This window comes from Vanellus vanellus (assembly GCF_965231255.1).
Source record: "Vanellus vanellus genome assembly, chromosome: 2".
In the NCBI taxonomy this organism is placed as follows: Eukaryota; Metazoa; Chordata; class Aves; order Charadriiformes; family Charadriidae; genus Vanellus; species Vanellus vanellus.
The window spans coordinates 105,159,915-105,180,036 of NC_138906.1; the positions used below are offsets into that span (position 1 = coordinate 105,159,915).

Sequence of the window (20,122 nt, forward strand, 5' to 3'; positions counted from 1 at the left end):
GTAAAAATATTCACCATCTCTTTGGCAATACATCTGTTACATATTCCTTATTGGTGTGTGTAAGTATCTTCAGACAGCTTTCATTTTTCATAATTGTAACTATCCCTGCAAATGGACATGTTTTTTATCCTCCCTCCCTCTTTTTTTTATCTCATCGAATCATCAACAAGGGGAAAAAAAAAAACAGTGTTCATTTAAATAACAATATTGACCAGAATGTTTTAAACAAGAGGAACAAAGATACGCAGTGCTATTTTTAAAATGTTTTGACAGTAATTTGTCCTCTAAGTCTGAAAGAACAAAACTTTTGAAATATTGCCAGACATTTCCACACAAAAACTTTAAAATATGAAGTCTTTTAATGAAATTAAATACTACCTCAAAAATGACTTGTTTAATGTAACCTAGAGATCATTATTACTGACTCAAATTATAGTGTGGGACAATAAATAAATAAATACATATTACTTTCTTTCCCAGGATCTACATGCAAGTCTGTCCTGGTTTCAGCTGGGATAGTGTTAACTTTCTTACTAGCAGCTGGTAAAGTGCTACGTTTTGGATTTAGCAGTTTTAATGCTATAAATTAGATTTTTTCAGTTTGTATTTAGTGTTCCTTTCTCACCGGTCAAAAAGTACTACTGTCCATTTCCAGTGAGGAAACGGACAAAACCAAGAATCCTCTACAAGGTCAGACATATTTACACAAGGTATGTTTTTTATGACTACTTAAAAGAAAGCTACCTGAAAGCGAGGAGCTTTGAACACGTGTTTTTTCCATTACAACAGTTTATCACACACAAATCACTAAGGAACATAAGGATAAAAGTTAGTTTCTTACAAAATAGATTTAAAAAGCCCAGAAAATTCCTTCTGGAACCTCTCACAGGAGCAATCAATTATGAAAATCTGCATTTCAACACAGACATATATGCTCTCCCAAACCTAACTGGAGGAGACCTCAAGAAGCTAATTTGTGTCTCTCAGGGGTCCGTACTGGGATCAGTACTGTTTAATATCTTCATCAATGACATAGCGGGATTGAGTGCACCCTCAGCAAGTCTGCAGCTGACATGCCTGAGAGAGGGGATGCCATCCAGAGAGACATGGACAGGCTTGAGAAGTGGGCCTGTATGAACTTCATGAAGTTCAACCAGGCGAAGTACAAGGTCCTGCACCTGGGTTGAGCGAAATCCCAGTATCAATACGGGCTGAAAGATGAAGGGATCAAGAGCAGCCCTGCAGAGAAGGACTTCATGGTACTAGTGAATGAAAAGCTGGACATGACGCAGCAGTGTGCGCTCACAGCCCAGAAAGCCAACCATACCCTGGGCTTCATCAAAAGAAGCATGGCCAGCAGCGTGACGGAGGTGATTCTGCCCCTCTGCTCTGGTGAGACCTCACCTGGAATACTGCGTCCAGCTCTGGAGCCCTCAGCACAGGAAAGACATGGACCTATCGGAGCCCATCCAGAGGAGGGCCACAAAAATGAGCATAGAAATGGAGCACCTCTCCTATGAGGACAGGCTGAGAGAATTAGGGTTGTTCAGCCTAGAGAAGAGAACGCTCCAGGGAGACCTTACTGCAGCATTTCAGTACTTAAAAGGGGCCTACAGGAAAGATCGGGACAAAATTTTTATCAGGGCCTGTTGTGATAGGACAAGGGGTAACGGTTTTAAACTAGAAGAGGAAAGATTCAGACCAGATATAAGGAAGAATTTTTTTACAATAAGGGTGGTGAAACAGTGGACCAAGTTGCCCAGAGAGGTGGTAGATGCCCCATCCCTAGAAACATTCAAGGTCAGGTTGGACGGGACTCTGAGCAACCTGATCTATTTGAAGATGTCCCTGCTTATTTCAGGGGAGTTTGGACCACATGACCTTTAACGGTCCCTTCCAACCCAAACTATTCTATGATTCTGATCACACTAGTTTCTTGTTACTGCTCTTCTGCACTCATCTGTAGATAAAGCTGGCTGACGCAGCACAAAGTGAGACTAAAGTCACCCAAAACTCAGCTTTGTGCAGTAGTCTCCTCCTGCTATGTATGAGTGAGTATGTTTCTTTGCTCTGTTTTCTGATTTTCAGCCTTTTTAACAGGAAGAGTAAGTGACAGCAAACAGGCGGGAGAACATACTCCACTGATAACTTCTTATCCTGCACATTATGAAAAACTCCTCAATGACCATTGTTAAGACCCTCTGCTTCAAGTTCAAATTCCAGCTCTCCTATAGTCCAGTGCATAACTAATGGGAAAGTCATTCTTGCAATTCTCTATTAATTTAATGTTATTTCATGTGTTTTATCACAGAATTATACAGCATTACAAGAATATATTCATTAGCAATTGAAAGGTGCTAATATAAAATTAATTTTTAGGCTGCAGACTGAATTATAAATTGAAAGGCATCACACAACCTATTCTTCTGACATCTGCACCAAGTATCAAAATCAGAGCTGCTCATGGCCTGGACAGGTGTACTCTTTGTTGGGTAAAAAAACTGGCTGGATGGCCATGCCCAGAGAGTGATGGTGAATGGAATTAAATCTAGTTGGTGTCTGGTCACAAATTGTCTTCCCCAGGGCTCTGTGCTGGCGCCAGTTCTCTTTAATATCTTTATCAATGATCAGAATGAGGAGATCAAACACACCCTCACTAAGTTCACAGATGACCACTAAGCTAGGTGGGAGTGTTGATCTGCTTGAGGGTAGGATGGCTCTACAGAGGGACCTGGACAGGCTGGACTAATGGGCCAAGGCCAATGGTATGAGGTTCAACAAGGCTAAGTGCCAGGTCCTGCACATGGGTCACAACAACCCCATTCAGCGCTACAGGCTTGGGGTGGAGCGGCTCAAAAGCTGCCCGGCAGAAAAGGACCTGGGGGTGTTGGTGGATGGCCGGCTGAATATGAGCCGGCAGTGTGCCCAGGTGGCCGAGGCGGCCAACAGCATCCTGGCCTGTAACAGTAACAGTGTGGTGAGCAGGACTAGGGAAGTGATCATCCCCCTGTTCTCAGCACTGGTGAGATCCCACCTTGAGTACTATGTTCAGTTTCAGGCCCCTCACTACAAGAAGGACATTGAGGTGCTGGAGTGTGTCCAGAGAAGGGCAACGAACCTGGTGAGGGGTCTGGAGGACAAGTCTCATAAGGAACAACTGAGGGAACCAGCATTGCTTAGCCTGGGGAAGAGAAGGCTGAGGGGAGACCTTATCCCTCTCTACAACTACCTGAAAGGAGGTTGTAGAGACGTGGGGGCTGACCTCTTCTCCCTGGTGACAAGTGATAGGACAAGAGGAAACGGGTTCAAGTTATGTCAGGGGAGGTTTAGATTGGATATTAGGAAACATTTTTTCACTGAAAGGGTTATTAAACTTTGGAATAGGCTGCCCAGGGAGGTGGTGGATGCGCCATCCCTGGAGGTGTTTAAAAAAAGGGTAGATGTGGTACTTGGGGGCATGGTTTAGAAGTGGTTTTGTCAGGTTAGATTAATGGTTGGACTTGATGATCTTCCAACCTCAACAATTCTATAATTCTATTATTTTAACCCAGTTGTGCACATGATAAAACATGAACTGATAACAAGGTTAAAGGAGGACTACATTCTCTACGAATAGCATTCCCTGCCTGCTTTAGGGAAAAATGCAAATGGGCCTATCATCACAAACCTACCGGTAAAAACTGCTGTAAACTGTCTGTAGTTGGTATGGAGAAACATACTATTATGTTTACGATGAGAAGTCCGGCGATAAACTGCATACTTGACTCAACTCCAAATCTCCAACACAAAGTGCAATTTTAAAAGGCCTTCACAGGAGGAAGAGGTAATTACATGATTGAAAACTTGGTATTCTGGGCAGTACAATCAACTCTGGCAACTCCAGTAATGCAGTAATGACTATAAAGTGTGCAAAATACTTTTATGCATTAACTGTTTGCTAAGAATTTAATCAATGCCCTACAAATACGGAAAACGAAATCCTGAGAGGGGAAGGAACAAGAAGTCCTCTCAAGCGAAATACCCACTCAAAAAAAAAGGAGTGGGAGTTCCAGATAGGGGAACAGCTTCATGATCCAAGAAATAGATGGTGAGAGTGCCTCACCATGACATCTGCCATCAAAAATGATCACCAAGTCTATTACATGAGGGCTTACCAATGTACACAGAAATTGCTTCAAAATAAAAATATTTGTAAATAACTGATCAGTTAATGTTCATATATGGTATGATACCTACCAAACATGCACAGACCCTCTTTGTTAGTAAAGACAGGATGGGAAAACTTGCTTATATCCAGTATATTAACTTCTCCTACTATTATTAAAACAGACTCCCCACTGAAAGTTTTATCTTTCTTCTGAATGAGACCATTTATTTACTCCTCCAATCTAAAGCATACAGGTAAGGGACGAAGTACAATCATTATGACATTTCTTTTTCAAAATTTAAATTACGAGGTTTAATGAATTACCTCTTCTTTCTCATGTAGCATTATATGAGCTTTCAGACTGGCTACTCTGGAGAACTTCTTGTTGCACACAGGACACGTAGGATCTTCACCATTATGAGTACATTTATGAAGTGTCAAGTTGAATTCAACATTGAATGACATCGGACACTGGTCACATCGGTGAGGCTGTTTGTTAAAACCACGAAAATAAAGACAAAACTCAATTCTTCTATAGGTTACATATAGCCTAGGTAACACATAACCACACAAATCAATGTTTAAAATAAAAAAAGCACAATTCAAGTACCTACATATGATAACGATCGTTAACAACACCAGTCTTATTTTATCTTCTTTGCAACTCACTACTGAAAATGTAAATACAGCATTTCAAGAGCATATGGGGAAAGAAGGTAGGGGAAATAAAGAAAGCAGACACTCAAAATTGAGACTGTCTGAGGACAGTGAAGTTAACAGGAGAGAATAGATTTTCCTACTTTAACTGAGATCGTGAACTCTCCTTAAGCAAAATTAATAATCGAACCAGCAAAGCAAAGAGGTTAGTTTATGCTAGGATTGACTGTTCTTCAGTTGGCATCCGCACAATCAGTTTTCAGAATTAAGAACACCTTCACTTTTAGATATACAGGCTCTTACACAAGTGTGCAATAGTGTGTTTTGATATATAAAAAATGGAAGTTGATATCATTAACTCTACAACACTGAAACTTACATAAGTAGTTCTTCATATACATGAATTCTCATCTCAAAGTCCTACGTTTTGTAAAAATTAATCTGTATCCACAGCTAGCTCAAAGAGTAATAAAATTATTTTTCCATCACTTCTCAGGTAGTTTTAGCTTTGTGAAATAGAAAGCAAGGAACAGAAATTAAATGTTTCAGGTTACAGATGAAACCTGTGACAACAGCTTCATTTAAAGTCAGTCCAGTCTTAATGACATATTTGTATTTTTCTCATTCTTTCCCAAATTTGATTTGTAAGCATCTAAAGTGATGACATTGATCTACTGACTAATACATGCATACTAGATTAGGTTGCTTGACATTACTGAAAACAGCTGTAAGAGACTAGCGGGGTCCAGTTAATCAATATAAACATTATTTTCTTTTTATTGTTAATGGGTAGAATCAGTTTGCATATTTGATTAAAATAAACCCATCCATTTTTCTCATCTACCTGAATATTTTATAAATCAAAGACAATGGCTAAAATTAAAAATTACTGAACTGGAAAAAAACAATCTAACTAAATGGCATCAAAGTAAGGTCCTGTCTCAAAGGAAACATGAAGAAACATGAAAGAGAAACTTCATAAAACTCTGAGGTTCCCCAAGCAGTAACTATTAGTGATGTGATTAAAAAAACCTGAAAACAATTTCTTGTGTTAGCTTTACTTGTCAGTATGTGAACACATCAATATGCACAGGTATTTTCCAAGTTTATATCTCCTAAAATTCATACCTTGTCATTTTGCTCATGATCCCTCATATGGCACTGGAACTGGATCTCTTTTGGAAAAGACAGCAAACAGATCTCACACTTATGGAAGTTAGGTACTTGGTAGGGAAAATTACTGTTCTCTATATTCAGTGTCAGAACATCATCTACAAAACAAGCATAGAAACATTTGTATGAAGTCACATTTCTTTTACTTATAATTTATTGTAAAAAACAGAATTCTTTGAAGCAGAAGTTATCCAAACTCCAGTAAGATTTTGACTTATGTAAGATTTTAAATTCACTGGGTCTTGAAGATCTCAGGCATAAACATTACTGCTTCCATTGACACAGGATCAAAGGAATCCATCCCTCTAACTTCCAGTCACTAAGGAGATAATCACCTTATCCAGTAATTTGAAATCAATTTCTTCTGTGCTTCATAAACACCCATCAAGTTTGCAACAAAATAAAATGCAAGTGCCAAATACACTAGGTATGAGTAAGATACTGCTAAGGGTTACTTTTAATAATATTACATCACGTGTTTCTAAAAAAAACTTTCTAATATGACATAGTCAGCAGCTCTGACTACACAGGTTTTCTGGCCTCCCCCACTCCTTTCTTTTTCTTTAAGAAAAATTTAGGCTTCTTTTCTTTCTCCTACTTCTGGCAATGCAAAACCTTTATTAGTTACCTTTACAGCTGTAAAACCAACATCAATGTTTCAAATAGCTGAGAGACGCAATAAACAGCCAGTCAAACTGTAAACAGCCAAACTGTGTACATGTGAATTCAATGGAGAAAAAGATTATTATGTTTTCAACAGACCCAGTCTAAGCCCACACAGTTTTCTTGTTTTGAACTCCCACAGTCACACAGCTTTTGATATACAAGTTGCAAGCTTCTATATCCTCTTGCTCAAATGGCTGAAGTCAGTCCTATAAATATTTTCTTTATATCCTAAATACCCAAGTAAGTCAAACACGTATTACATTTCAGAAGATACTGTATTATGAAGGAAGTTATCTTTAAGAAAAACTTTAAGAAAAGCAACTGGCAGGAGGAGCTAAAACATCTAAGATCATTCAAAGCAGTATTAATAAAACCAAAATAAAAATCAATTGACTCGTGCTGCAGATTAAGGACACTAAAGAGAAAAAAATCCATAGAATTCAGTTTCAAACACTGCCAGAACTCAACGAAGTGCATCAATAGCAGAATGAACAAGATTTTATTATCTAGACGTGCAAGGCCTGACATTTCCCTTTAAGAAAGTCAGTACTTCTCACCATGTATGTAAGAATTAGGCATAGGAAATAACAACACAACTGGAAGCTTACAGCATCCTGTTTACACTTCCTCAGAGGAAACCAAAGATTATGATTCACATAGTATTACTGCTCAGTCCTGCACCTACCTTGAAGTCCTGTCTCATTTAAGAAAAACAAAAACAAAAACCTTACATCCTGACCACCTTTTTTTTTCCTGCTAAAATTCTCATAGACAAACTCAAAAACTTGTAGTTGAGTAAGCTCTAGGAAACATTTCAGCACAAGATATTGTGTGAGAAATCACAACTAAACAATGTTGTGGGGACTTAAGACTTCCCATTTCTGGACTAAGTCACCCAATTAACTTTTGCGAACAGTTTAGTTCTGCATCCTTCTGTTGGATAGAAATAATTTGCTTGACTATCACAAATCTTTAACATGTAATAAACTTAAACCTACTGCATTTCCTTAAAGAATTCTCAGCTGTAAATTCACAGTATATGCAAACCCTATCAATAACAGGCATAATTTCCATCCCTGAAACAGTCACAGTTCTTGAAAAGCTGAAAAGCACAGTTTAATTACAGGACACTGTCCTTTAAGTGTCCTTGTGATAAATATACCTGAGTAGAATAAGGGGCACAATATCAGTTTCTGTAAATATTAGCATGACACAAAAAAGACAGGCAAAAGAAAAATCTACTCCAATATCTGGACCACATGGAAACTCGACGCAAGAAGCTTTCCTTCCCCCTAGAAAAAGGAGTAATTGTTCAACCCCATGAAGGCCTGACCTCTCACTTCAAATTGAGAGCTGAAAAACGATCCAATCTGTGAGTTTAGAAAGGCCTTTAAACCTTATCCATGAACCAAAGAGATTATTATCTTTAAACATTGACTCTTGAGATCAAAGACACCAGACAACATACAAAAACAATGCCTAAGCAATTGAAGTAGCGAAAGTGTAACTTTGAAATAATCAAAGGTGCTAACTTCTCTACAATTTGAAACACAGAAAAAGCAACATGCTCACTAGCATCTGAATGAGCTCACCAAGTGACTTATTTTTCAGGTCAATAATATTTCTATGCATAATTTTTATTAAAATGTGTATATCTGTATTAACTGCAATACTGATTAATCTACAGACTATGAATTTTCTTCTGTAACGCAAAAAAAGACTTTAACTATATGTTAACAAAAAATTAAATATCCTTGTAATGTTTCAACAGAATTTAAGCGGTAACTGTAAGTATATGAAATCATACTACACGACGCACAGAGATATACAGGAAGAAGATATTTCAGCTTTTCTTTAAAAAGTAGGAAATGATCACCACTAACATAAACAGCAAGGGGTAACAAAAGCATAAACTTAAAATATCTAATAGGAAAGAACAGAGAAACAGCCTAGACTTTGGGAAATGAGGAACTGAGCACATCACAGCCCATGCCGAAGCGTCAGAAGTTCCTCAAGACTAGTTCATGGGTGATCACAAACTGAGCTGCCTGCAAGCCTTTCCACATTCCTAACAGCCCTCAGACCCCAAGGAAGAAGAAAGAGAAGGCACACATTTAGCAAACTCATTGCTTACATATGTAACATCTTCAGCATTACTCTTTCAAAGAAAATATTTGTAACTCTCAGCAAAGCCAAATCTTATGCTTTTTTGGTCTTATCTTTCATATTGCTGAAGAGGAAAATAAAGATGCTTGGGAGTCAGGACTGGACCCTAGAGTCAGCAACTGAACTGCACAGTACAGTCTGACTTGGCAGATGACTCTTACTGCAGAAATCCTTAAGGATAAGGCACAGCAAATCAATTTAGGTTAGAATCCAGAAATCTTCAAAGACTTAGCTATTGGAAGATCAGGCTGAAGACTGCTCTAAGTAATTACAGCCAGTATGAATAGAAAACCAGTATGGTTAAAAGAACTCTGAAAGTTCAATTGTTTCACTTTCACTCAAAGGGCAGGATTGAGATCTAATGCAGATTACAATTAAAACAAATTAATTTATTCATTAATACTATGTCTAAAGCAACTTAAGGCAAAGATGAGACTATAATAATCTTTTTTCACTTGTATTCTCACTAAAATAGTTTGGCTCTCTATTACCAGCCAAATACTGGGTATTTCTGAGAGTTGCACAGCTCCCTTTTATTAAAGATGCAGGAAGTGACTTTTTATTTCATTCTTTCAGTAGTAACAAGGAGAGTATTCAGAACAATATCCCTGCTGAAATCAAGCAATTAGATAACAGCAAGGACAAAACTTTTATGTTGTGTTTAGAATTGGGAAGACAGAAAAACAGGAAAGACATTGTCAATTAAAAAGATAACAAGTGAGCTATATTTTGCCTTTTCAGGCAGGTGTCACAGACTCATAAAGTATGACTTGGGTCTGTCTTCATTTCAATATAAAAATGAAGTAACAGTTTGACAGAGTTTTTTGTTAGAAGAATTAATAACCAGACAAAGACACTATTTACACCAATACCTCTGTACGATACCAAGTTGAAGTAATAACCTACATTACCATATTTCAGGGAAAACCTAGTTATGCAACCACCTTTCCTTATATCAGAGTAAAAATGCTTTTAGATACATCAGCTTAGACCACGAAACAAGACAAACACTGAAAAATACTGAACCTGTAGTAAAGGCCAATATTTTTGAACACCCAAGAACACAGGAGATTATGCCAATTGAGGAAGTTGCCAGTGGGATATGGATCCTGTACTTTTAAATCACTGATAAATTTGTTAATTAAAAAAAGAAAATCCTCTAAACATTCCCTGTGTACCACAGGGAAACAAAATAAAAAGACACACGTGACATAGTGTTTGATAGTCACAATTCACCATTTATCAGATTAGCAACCTTATCATAAATAGCTAATATGGTGCCCAGATGAATGTAAATATCGGGTACACAGATTAAGCAATCTATTTATTGTCACATATGCTCTGTTCAGATGAAAACACAAGCCCGCTGTCTGTTAACAAAGTAATAGAATGCCATTCAAGTCAACAACACAGAACTTTGAGGTTTTATTTAATGATATTAACTGATTAAGCATATAATGTCAACAAAATCGCATGAAAAATTAGCATGTTCTCACTAGAGAGAAGCTACTTATTGACATCCACAAACATACACACAGAGAAAACAAAATGAGTATCAGAGTAACGAGTCCCCTGAAAGACATGCGATTCCTTCAAGTCTGCACACTACAACAAATGATAACCCTCACTGAACAGCTGCAAGGTTTAAAACATTGTCATTTATTAATTTTAACTGCATGGAAACAGTGCAAAAGCTACTGTCATTTTCTGTGTTTTTTTGCAATTTGCTTGTTTGTCTAACTGCAACATAAATCAACACTATTCCATCACAGCTTGAGAGAGACAGTCAAGTATCAGTACAATTAAACTAAACAGGGACCACTTAGCTCATTATGCACTGTCAAACATACATTTAAAACCATCCAAAAATACCAGAATCAGATTTGCAAAGCACCTGTCAAAGATAATAAACTTTCAGTTTAAAGATATACTTATTCAAATAGTCTTAATGTTACAACCTTCCAGTTCTTTTGAAATTAATTGTCCCTCACAGAGCAGCGGCAATCAAGCTTCGGGTCAACTCAGCTACAGATTCCTGTGATACAGCCTTCATGAAAACTTGACCTCGGGAGTCGAGTCAGCAAGCAGGTGCTCTCTGCTATAAGCCACTGATGACAACTCAATGGGGAAGGAGGAAAACAGAATTAGAGCACTCCCAACCATTCCTTCCTTATGTAAGCAGCACTGTGCCTCATGGCAGCCTGCAGCCTTCTCTGCAAGGCACAGATGGACTCACTCAGCTGTAAACGCAGCACAGCCTTATTAGATCTCTAACAGCCTACTCGAATCCAACTGAGACGACACTGCAAATACAACGCTCAAGCTTGAGGAATTCATGGATGAAAACTTGTCACTGAAGTTAAATGGCAGCTGGCAAGCTTAGGGACAAAAGGGTCTGACCCTATCAAAACCTATTTACTAATTTACTAGTGGAAAGAAAGTGGTAGGACAAGCCAACAAAACAGGGATGGCGATACTGATGTTTCCTGCTGCAATACTAGAATCCATTGAACATAGAAAAGAATGAATCATTAAAAAATTTTGCTTAGTTCTGCAATCATAAAAGAATCAGGTTAGTTTAAACCTAACTCAGCAGTTTCTTAAAGAAAAACAGCAGTCATTCCTCATGACTTCTAATGGGAGGCTCAGGGGAAAGACTCAACTCTCAGTCCACACATCGGACCAAAATCCAGAAATTAATTAAAACTTTCTCATATACGAAAAGGTAATTTTATTACATTTAGGTCAATACTCAATCTGGAATTTAAAGTCATACTAGTCCAGACACCTAGCTTCCAGGAGCACACTGCCGAGACGGATGTGCAGGTGCCAAATGCTCAGCATTTGCCGACACAAAGCAGCTGCACTCCTTTGTAGACCACAGATCACTCCAGAAGTTGCACAGCCACACCGATGCGCTGCAGGCAGCAGAGAAGCCTGACAGGACACAGAATTAATAGCTCCATCGTAGCTGGTTAGATGCTGAATAGATTGTACTGGGTCTAGCTGCAACCGAGTTAACTTTCTTCACAGCAGCCCATATGGTGCTGTGTTTTAAATTTGTAACTAAAACAACGCTGATAACGCACCAATGTTTTAGCTATTGCTGAACAGTGCTTGTACAACGTGAAGGCCGCCTCTGGTTCTCACTCTGCCCCCACAATGAGTAGGTTGAGGGTGGGCGAGAGGTTGGAGGGGACAGCTGGCACAAATTAACCAAAGAGATATTCCATGCCATACAACATCATGCTGAGCAACACATACTCAGGGGTAGTCCTTGCTCAGAAACTGACTGAGCATCGATCTGCTTGTAGGAGGTGGTGAATGTTTGCCTTTGCATCACCTGTTTTTTTTTTGTTTTTTTTTTTTTTTTTTTTTTACCTCAACCCATAAGCTTTTTCTCCCACCCAACTGCAGGAGTTAAGTGAGTGGCTGGTGGGTGTCTGATTGCTGGCCAGGGTCAACCCACCATATAGATAAACCATCCATATCATCCTAATCTACACAGATAACTAAAATTGGCAGTTCCTTAACCAACTCCAATAACTTCATCTGGCATTCAGGTAAATATCGCTATATTTATTGCTAAATATTCCAAAACAGGAGTTACACTTTTTTGACAGCTGCATATGAACTAGCTAGTATTCTTCAGCTGTTAGTTTTTATATGACTTGGATATCTCGAGCTTGAGACCTTGACCCTTACCTGTGCCCAGCCACTACATTGTTTACATAAATTTAAGAATGAACTAAATTATTTGCTAGATGACCTTCCCTCTCCCTGAGAGGGAACACAATCCAACCACAGCAGAAAACCTCAAAAGAAAGCGACATGAGAGGTCTCAAATAGAAACTTAATTATATTTGGAAACAACACATAGGAATGAATGAGGTACAAATGTATGAGCGTGACTGCAGTAGGGAACAAATTAATGAGGACCTGCAATTGGCAGAAAGCTATGGAGAAGGAGCAGAACAAGTCTGAAGTTATCACACAGCCAGAACTTAAAACACAGATTATTTAACTGTAGGGATCACTGGGGAAAAGTCACAGACATATTTCAAGTATAGGGAGGAACTAATGTAGAATTAAAGAACACCGGTGTAATCTACATCTATCTTCTCGCTGAGACCCAATGTACCCTTCCTGCATAAACTTAGATTTTGTTACTGTAGAACACTGAGATGACCAAACAAAAGTATCACTATTGAAGCCTAAAGATTCTCTTTTCTAAAGCAAAAGTTTCAGCAGTTGTCCGTCCTGTGTATTTTGCAAAGGAATCACCTACACCGGTCATATTTAAAAGACAACCCACATCACAGAAGCAGTATCACAATCCCTTCATTCTTGCCTGCATGACATCACTCACCTATTCTTTTACTTGTCAGTCAGAGGTCACTGCGTAAAATCCTAGTGCACAATTACTAAAATAGTCTACATAAAACTTCCCTGAATTTATATTAACCCATGAATCCAAGCTGCATTTTTCTTCAATAATACAAAATTGAATGTAAAGCCTCAAAACTGACTTTCCCCTAATGCAATATATCCACACCGTACCTGGTGCTAGAGAACTGACAGGAAGCAAACAAAATACAACCAGCTCTGCAGAGGCAGATGTAAAACTACACCACTTTCTCTGTGTTTCTTATCTTTGTGTATTTAGTATTTACCAATCTTCATATGCAAATTCAGTTAACATTCACGCCCTCTGAAGGCACAAAATACTCAGTTTTAACTGCCCTCATAAAGGAATTAAGTTTAAACTTATGTAAAAGTAGCCTTTGGGTTTAAACATAGGACATACACTCTAGGCTTAAAAACTGCTTCAGTACAGCCTGAAAATATTTCACATTGTTGTTCAAAGAATTCCTCTTCTGCTATTTGAAAATGACCAGACATACATGAAAGTAAAAAACGGTTACTTTCATGTTGCTGCTACTCAAACAATGACAAGCGGTACTGTACCAAATAGAAAGGACCTTCACTATGGGGAAGGAAAATTTAGGGCAAGAAAAGACAACTGAGGGTGCAACAACTGTAACAAAGTCCTCAAAATCCTTCTCATACACCTGAAATAATAGAAATAGCGAAGCAGTGACTACCAACTCATGGTAATAACTACACATTTATTTGGGCAAAATGGAAACTCTCATAAATTAGCAAAAAGAACCAGTGACAAAGTCGCAAGTTTTCACAGGACCTGCAGAAAACCCTTGTCCACTACAGTAGCTAATAAAATAGCCATAAGCACCCAAAGTATTTTACTGGATTTATAACAAAGACATCTTCAAACATTGTCTTTTCATTGGCTATCTAACTGAACAGTAAAAGCCTGGTATTTTCTTCAATTCAAGCTTAATAGCAACTGTTCATTGCTAAATTCTAATTAAAACAAGAAGTTGAGTAAGATTTTTCAAAATAACATCCTTACAATATGAGGTCTACCATATTTTTTAAAACTTTTCTCAAAGCAAAATCATATTGCACTTTCCTGTGTCTTTTAAGGCTTTTTTCTTTTCAATTTTCAGGCACTTCTCCCAAGATCCAAAAATATTTAAAATTAGCATCTTCTGTTACACTAGTATCTTAAAGAAATCATACAGAAAATATTTTATGCAAAGTCAGGTAGTAAAACTAAAAGTAAAGGTAAGAGTCTGAGGGATTATCACTAAGAAAAGTATCACTAAGATATCCAAGCTTAAATCTGAAAAATATATTCATAAAAGAGCATATACCAATATAAATAAAACATATACCAATACAAATATAACACAATAAATGTTCCCCTGCATGTTTTCTTTGTGCTACCTTAGCTGCACAATAGCAGTGGAAATTGCTTTCTCATGTCTTTGAGACTCCTAAAGGAACGGAGTAAACAGAACTGCCCCTCAGTCAGGGGTTCTCAAATGAATGCTGGCGACAATGCACAACGGACTACAGAAAACTCACATGCCCTAAAACTCAGTTCGAACACTGTAATGCAGGTTACTTAGAACCACAGCAACCACCCTGGAAACTCTGAGGCCACACACAAAATTAATTCACATTACCTTCCTTCTCAGGTTAGAAGCTGCGTCACGAGAACGCGTAAATGTATCAGTGTGTTAACAGCAAAAATCTGTTAAGGGCTGCTTGTCTTTTTCTTTCTTTAGAGGAGCATTTTTTCTAATGTATTCTTCTTGCTTCATTTATATTCAAGGTCTCCTCCTGAAATTTTCAGAAATGCAAGAGCCAAGGACCTGCCGCACCTCTGTAAAAGGATTTGCTACACAGCCACTGCTAAGCAACAAGAGCAAGAATCAAGGAGTAGCAAAACCCCAAATCACAGAAGATTCACTCTTTTAAGCTTCTTGAGAATCATACCCTATACTTCAGCCACCACAATGGAGAGAATCAGAGAATGGTTAAGGTCAGAAGGGACCTCTGGAGGTCATCTTGTCCAACCCCTCCGCTCAAGCAGGGCCACCTAGAGCCTGTTGCCTGTAGCTGTGTATAGATGGGTTTCAAATTATTTCTACAGAAGGAGACTCCACAACTTCCTTGTGTAACTAATGCCACTGCTTGGTCACCCTCACAGTAAAAAACTGTTTCTGCATAGAATGATACAATTTTTTAGGTTGGAAAAGACCTTTAAGATCATCAAATCCAACCAAATTATGGTCAGACAAAATCTCCTGTGATTCAGTTTGTGCCTACCAGAGAGGTCAATTTGAACAGTCCAGTGAAGCGTTTAAAAAAAAAAGGAGACAATCGCAAGACGGTTTTGGGAAAACACTACCAAAAAGTTCTCTTAGAACAGCAGCCATTGAGGTCAAAGTATTGTTTTGATTATCTCTGCCTGAGTTCAGTTTTTTATCCAATGTATCTAATTTTCCTAGAACAAAGAACCTGTTCTAGTATTTGACATGCACAGTGGTTAAAGAAGTCTAAGGAAGCTGCACAAGAAAACATTACTGATTCACCTTCATTTTCTTCCAAAGTTGTATTACCATAAACATATAGACTGTACAACTATAGAGAGCAACACTTCTGTTCTGTGACAGACATTAGTGTACCAGTGTTGTAGGAACTGAGGGCCACATTAAAAAGGAACAAAACCTAAAAATATACAATTTCTTAAGCAAAAGATATGAAATTTATTTTTTTAAACAGGTATTTTCTAAATAAAATTCCTCCTGCTAAAAGTGAAGCCTATGGAATTCACAACCAGTTTTCAAAGTCTGTCTGAATGGGACAAACAAGACAAATGTCCTGAGAACATAAATTCCCCAGATTCAAGCTGTCCTGCTCATTCATTACCTTGTTTGAGTCACATATAAGCATAGAAAAAAATGTGACGCTTGCCAACACTGACTTTGCTGTTTTCCCAAACTGCTGAAATCTCAAGGCTTAAAGACTCCAGAACCCACAATATTTGCCTGTACAGGGCAGAGTCCTTGCAATTGCAGACAGCAGAAGTCTTTGAATCCCTGTGGTAGCCCTAGATCCTGTAATTCTAAACTGCTGTCTGCAATCACACTATCTCTATGAAGCAATTTTGTTAATAAATTAGCAAGTTTCTTTTTAAAAAGTGAAATACATGAAAAATACAAAATACGATCAAACTCACGCTAAGTCCCATCAGCCATACCTCTTACCATAGGAAGGGTCTAAGAATCAAGGGCCAACTACAAGCAAGAGGGATACAGCTACTATGCACTTTTTCTGGACAGCTTGTCTTCGTCTTGATCTTTTTCTCATTCATACAACCTGCCATTATTACAGGAGCATACATACATATGACACATATATACCCTTGCAAAAACTACTAGAGAATTACGTAGACATTTTAGTTACAATAAACTTTAAAAAAAAAAAAAAGCTGCTCTGTTTCCAAAACTGGTAACAGCCAAAGCTCTTTAGGTCCTTCTTTATACACGTTATTTAGTGTTCAAAAGCTGAGATCCATGTCTCCAACAACAGCAACAAAAAAATAAATTTCTGGTAGGAACCTATGGCCCATTTGGCTTTCCATACTGGAGAAAACATTTTACCCAACTTCCCAGCACTCATGAAACAGTACCACATTTTAGGTTTTTTTGCCTGCCAGCACATTTCAATTCTACAAAGAGTATTCCACAGAAAGCTCACCTACACATTCCTCTTGAATAGGCAGAGCTCATCTTCAAGCATTCAGAAAACCAGACATTTTAAATTTATACTGAAAATATTAATTAGTCGACTTTTCATGACTGAAATAACCATGGCATTTTAAAGTTTTATGAAATCTCTCCCCATTCTACCTGGTAAAATAAAACCCAACAACAATCTACTGCTACATGTTACGATGTAGAGAAAAGTCAATGAAGAGTGTTTCAGGACCTGAAACACAGTATTTTTGCAGTTTGGGGCTTTATTCAGATACTACTCACGGGTCCCTACTAACATCAGCAGGAACGAACTACACAAAAGAGCCAGGAAACTCACTAGCTACAAAATGCTGTCAGAAAAAAAAACAAGCCCATCAAACCAATCCTGCCCTCAAGTATTCTCTAGTTACCAGAGACACTAAAATGCAAGCAAAAATTTAAAAATTAAAGAGTGAGACAGACTTAACACATGCTGGGGAAAGAAAACCAGTTCTTTTTTCTATACATACTCACAAAGAAAGCGACTACAAAGGTGTTTTTTGAAGCCCAAAAAAACAAACAAACAAAAAAAAGCAAGCCCTCCTTCTTGTAATCAGAGAGATGGAAGAGTTGAATCCTATTTCCACCCGTTTATCATCCTTTATTGGAAGCTCTCATTAATTTGGCCCGGGGGGGGTGGGGGGGAGGGGGAAGGGAGGCCGTGCAAGGGGAAGAGCGGCGGAAGGACCGGGGAGCCTTCCCGTTCCCGCCTGCCGCCCGCCCGCCGGGCCTCCTCCCCCGGCCCGCACCGGCTCCAGCCGTCCCACCGCCGGCACCCGCGGCGGGAGAGAGCGGCAGGCAAGGCCGCTTGGCCTGGGCCGAGAAACCCTCGAACGGGAGGGCAGCGGCCGCGCCGCCACCGGCTCCCCCCCGCCCCCGCACCATCGGTGGGTGAGGGGCCATTACAGCCGCCTCCGCCGCAGCCCGAGAGGGAGGCGAAGCGGCCGGCAGCAGGGCTTGACGGGCCAGGCCGGCTTAGCCCTCCGCCCGCTGTGTGGGGCGGCGGGAGCTGCCCGCTCGGTATCATTCCGCAGGGCCGGGCCAAGGCTCCCTCCCCTCCTCCTCCGCCCTCTCGCCTATACACTCACACAATAGACCCGGCCTCCCTCCCCTATATCCGGGGACTATATGCGGGGAGCCCGCGGAGGCTTCTTCACCTTACGCGCGGCGCCCGCCCTTCCATCCGCGGGGCGCCTACCGCGCTCGCCCGGCCGCCCTCTTTACCTGACTCGGTACCGGCCTTATGAGTCTCCCTGCTGGGTTTGGGAGGCCGCCCCCTCGGCATGGCTGCCCCCTCCCTCCTCCCCCCCCCCCCCGCCTTCCACACCCCCCCCCCAGCGCGCGCACACACACACACTTGGCAACGGCGGAGGAAGCGGCGGTTGGTGATGGGGGGACGAGGGGGCGGGGACCAGGGAGCGCACCCGGCCCTACACACGGGCCGCACGGGGACTCGGCGTCGCGGGAGCGCGCCGGACCGGTGGTGGTGGGGGAGGGGGGTGGCTGGCGCAGGCGCACACAGGCCCAGCGTGGGAGTCCGGGGTGGGGGGGAGGGGGAAGAAGAGCGAGGAAAAGGCGAACTCACGGCAGAGCCGGGCCGGCGGCGCAGGCGCACTGAGCGCGCCTCGCCGAGGGGGGGGCATGGCGGCGTGAAAGAGGTCGCGGAGGGAGGGAGGGGTCGCTGCGCATGCGCTGTGGCCGGAGGGGGGGGGCTTAGGGTGCCTGGGGTGGGTACATCCGGGTACGGTAGCGCATGCGCCGCGCGGTGGTGGGGGCCGGGGTCTGCGGTGGAGTGGGGCTGGGTCGGGTTTGACCCCGTCGGGGCCTCCGGTCTGGTCGGGGCCTGCTGAGCGTGGGCAGCGGCACAGCGGGTCTGCGTGCGCGTTGTTTTGGCGTCCCGGGCTAAAGTTTCCCGTTTAGAGCATAGAAGCAGGCCGGGGCTCGGCCGGAGCCGCTGCAGAGGTGTTCCCGGCCTTCTGCGCCCTCCGTGGGTTGTGGTTTTAGGCTGAGGGGTGCAGGAAGAGGTGTGTGGGGCTCACCCCGGCCTCCCCAAGGGCGTGTGCCTCCGGCAGACATCCCTGTCCGCGCTGGTGGGGCTTGCGGCTCGGGCCTGCGACCGGCCTGAACGCTGCTGCCGGCATCGCCGTCTGCCTCAGGAGATCCGCGGGGGGTGGGGGGGGGGAGGAAGGTGTGTCATGAAAGATCGCTGGATCACCTAATAGCAGTTTTGGGGTATCGTAAGCCATAATACTTAATTCTGCCACCTGTAACTCGCGTGCAGTGGAAGTGTGCCCTCTGGAAAGGTACCGGTAAAGATGGAGATGTTTTTATTGGTAGTGCGTTCCGGTGCTTTGTGGCTTTCGTTGCTTCCAAAGGCATGGCTGTATTTCAGCTTTGAATTCATAGGGCTTCAGCTTCCAAAATGAGATTTTTATTATGCGTCTTTCTTGCTAAATAAAAAACTTTTAACACAAAACACTTGGTTTTGATGAGTGACGATTAATCTTTTTTCATTATGGCATTTTAAAGTTTTATGAAATCTCTCCCCATTCTACCTATTAAATAGGTCAATAGTATGACCTATTTAAGATTCTAAAGCTATCTCTGAGTTATGTTTTTTTTCTGCACCTTTTAATTTTTAAATACCCTTTAAAAAAGTATATTTTTGTACGAAGGAAACTGCTGTGAGAATACTGCCCGCATGGATAACCTTGTGCTTTTTTTTTTTTTTTTTTTTTTTTTGGATTACTCAGTCTTTCACCCAAAGAATGATCCAAAACCCACTTCCCACTGAGGCAGGCTGCCACTGCTTAGTTACTCAACAGTTACAGTGCTTAAGTTCCTCTCATTGCTTCCCAGGATATCCCTTTTTTTCTCCCCCTATCCCATATGGCCAGGACCCGACTGGTTTCTTTATTTCAAACTATATAGTGTTTCAATAGCCTGTATTAAAACACATTTAATATGATATAGACTTAGTTAAGCAGGCTGGATGACCCTGTCCTCGTTTATTACATTTACTACTTTAATGTCATTTTCTGTGGTCTCCACAAATAGTATTAGGTGGGTACTTCAGAACACTGATCAAAAAAATAGGACAGGCTGGGTACTGATGCCGGTAAATTATAGAAACAAAGCATTA

General features: G+C 40.7%; 1 protein-coding gene across 1 annotated transcript in view; it reads right to left on the reverse strand.

Moving 5' to 3' along the window:
• ZNF236 (zinc finger protein 236) overlaps nt 1–18,265 on the reverse strand; it is a gene marked incomplete at its 5' end in the record, with an annotated part of 80,509 nt that extends 62,244 nt beyond the window's left edge. The window contains 3 exons of the mRNA XM_082499209.1: nt 4,472–4,636; nt 5,933–6,075; nt 18,205–18,265. Coding sequence (XP_082355335.1) covers nt 4,472–4,636; nt 5,933–6,075; nt 18,205–18,265 — 369 coding nt within the window. The remainder of the gene's footprint in view (nt 1–4,471; nt 4,637–5,932; nt 6,076–18,204) is intronic.
• Between the last annotated feature and the right edge of the window lie 1,857 nt (nt 18,266–20,122).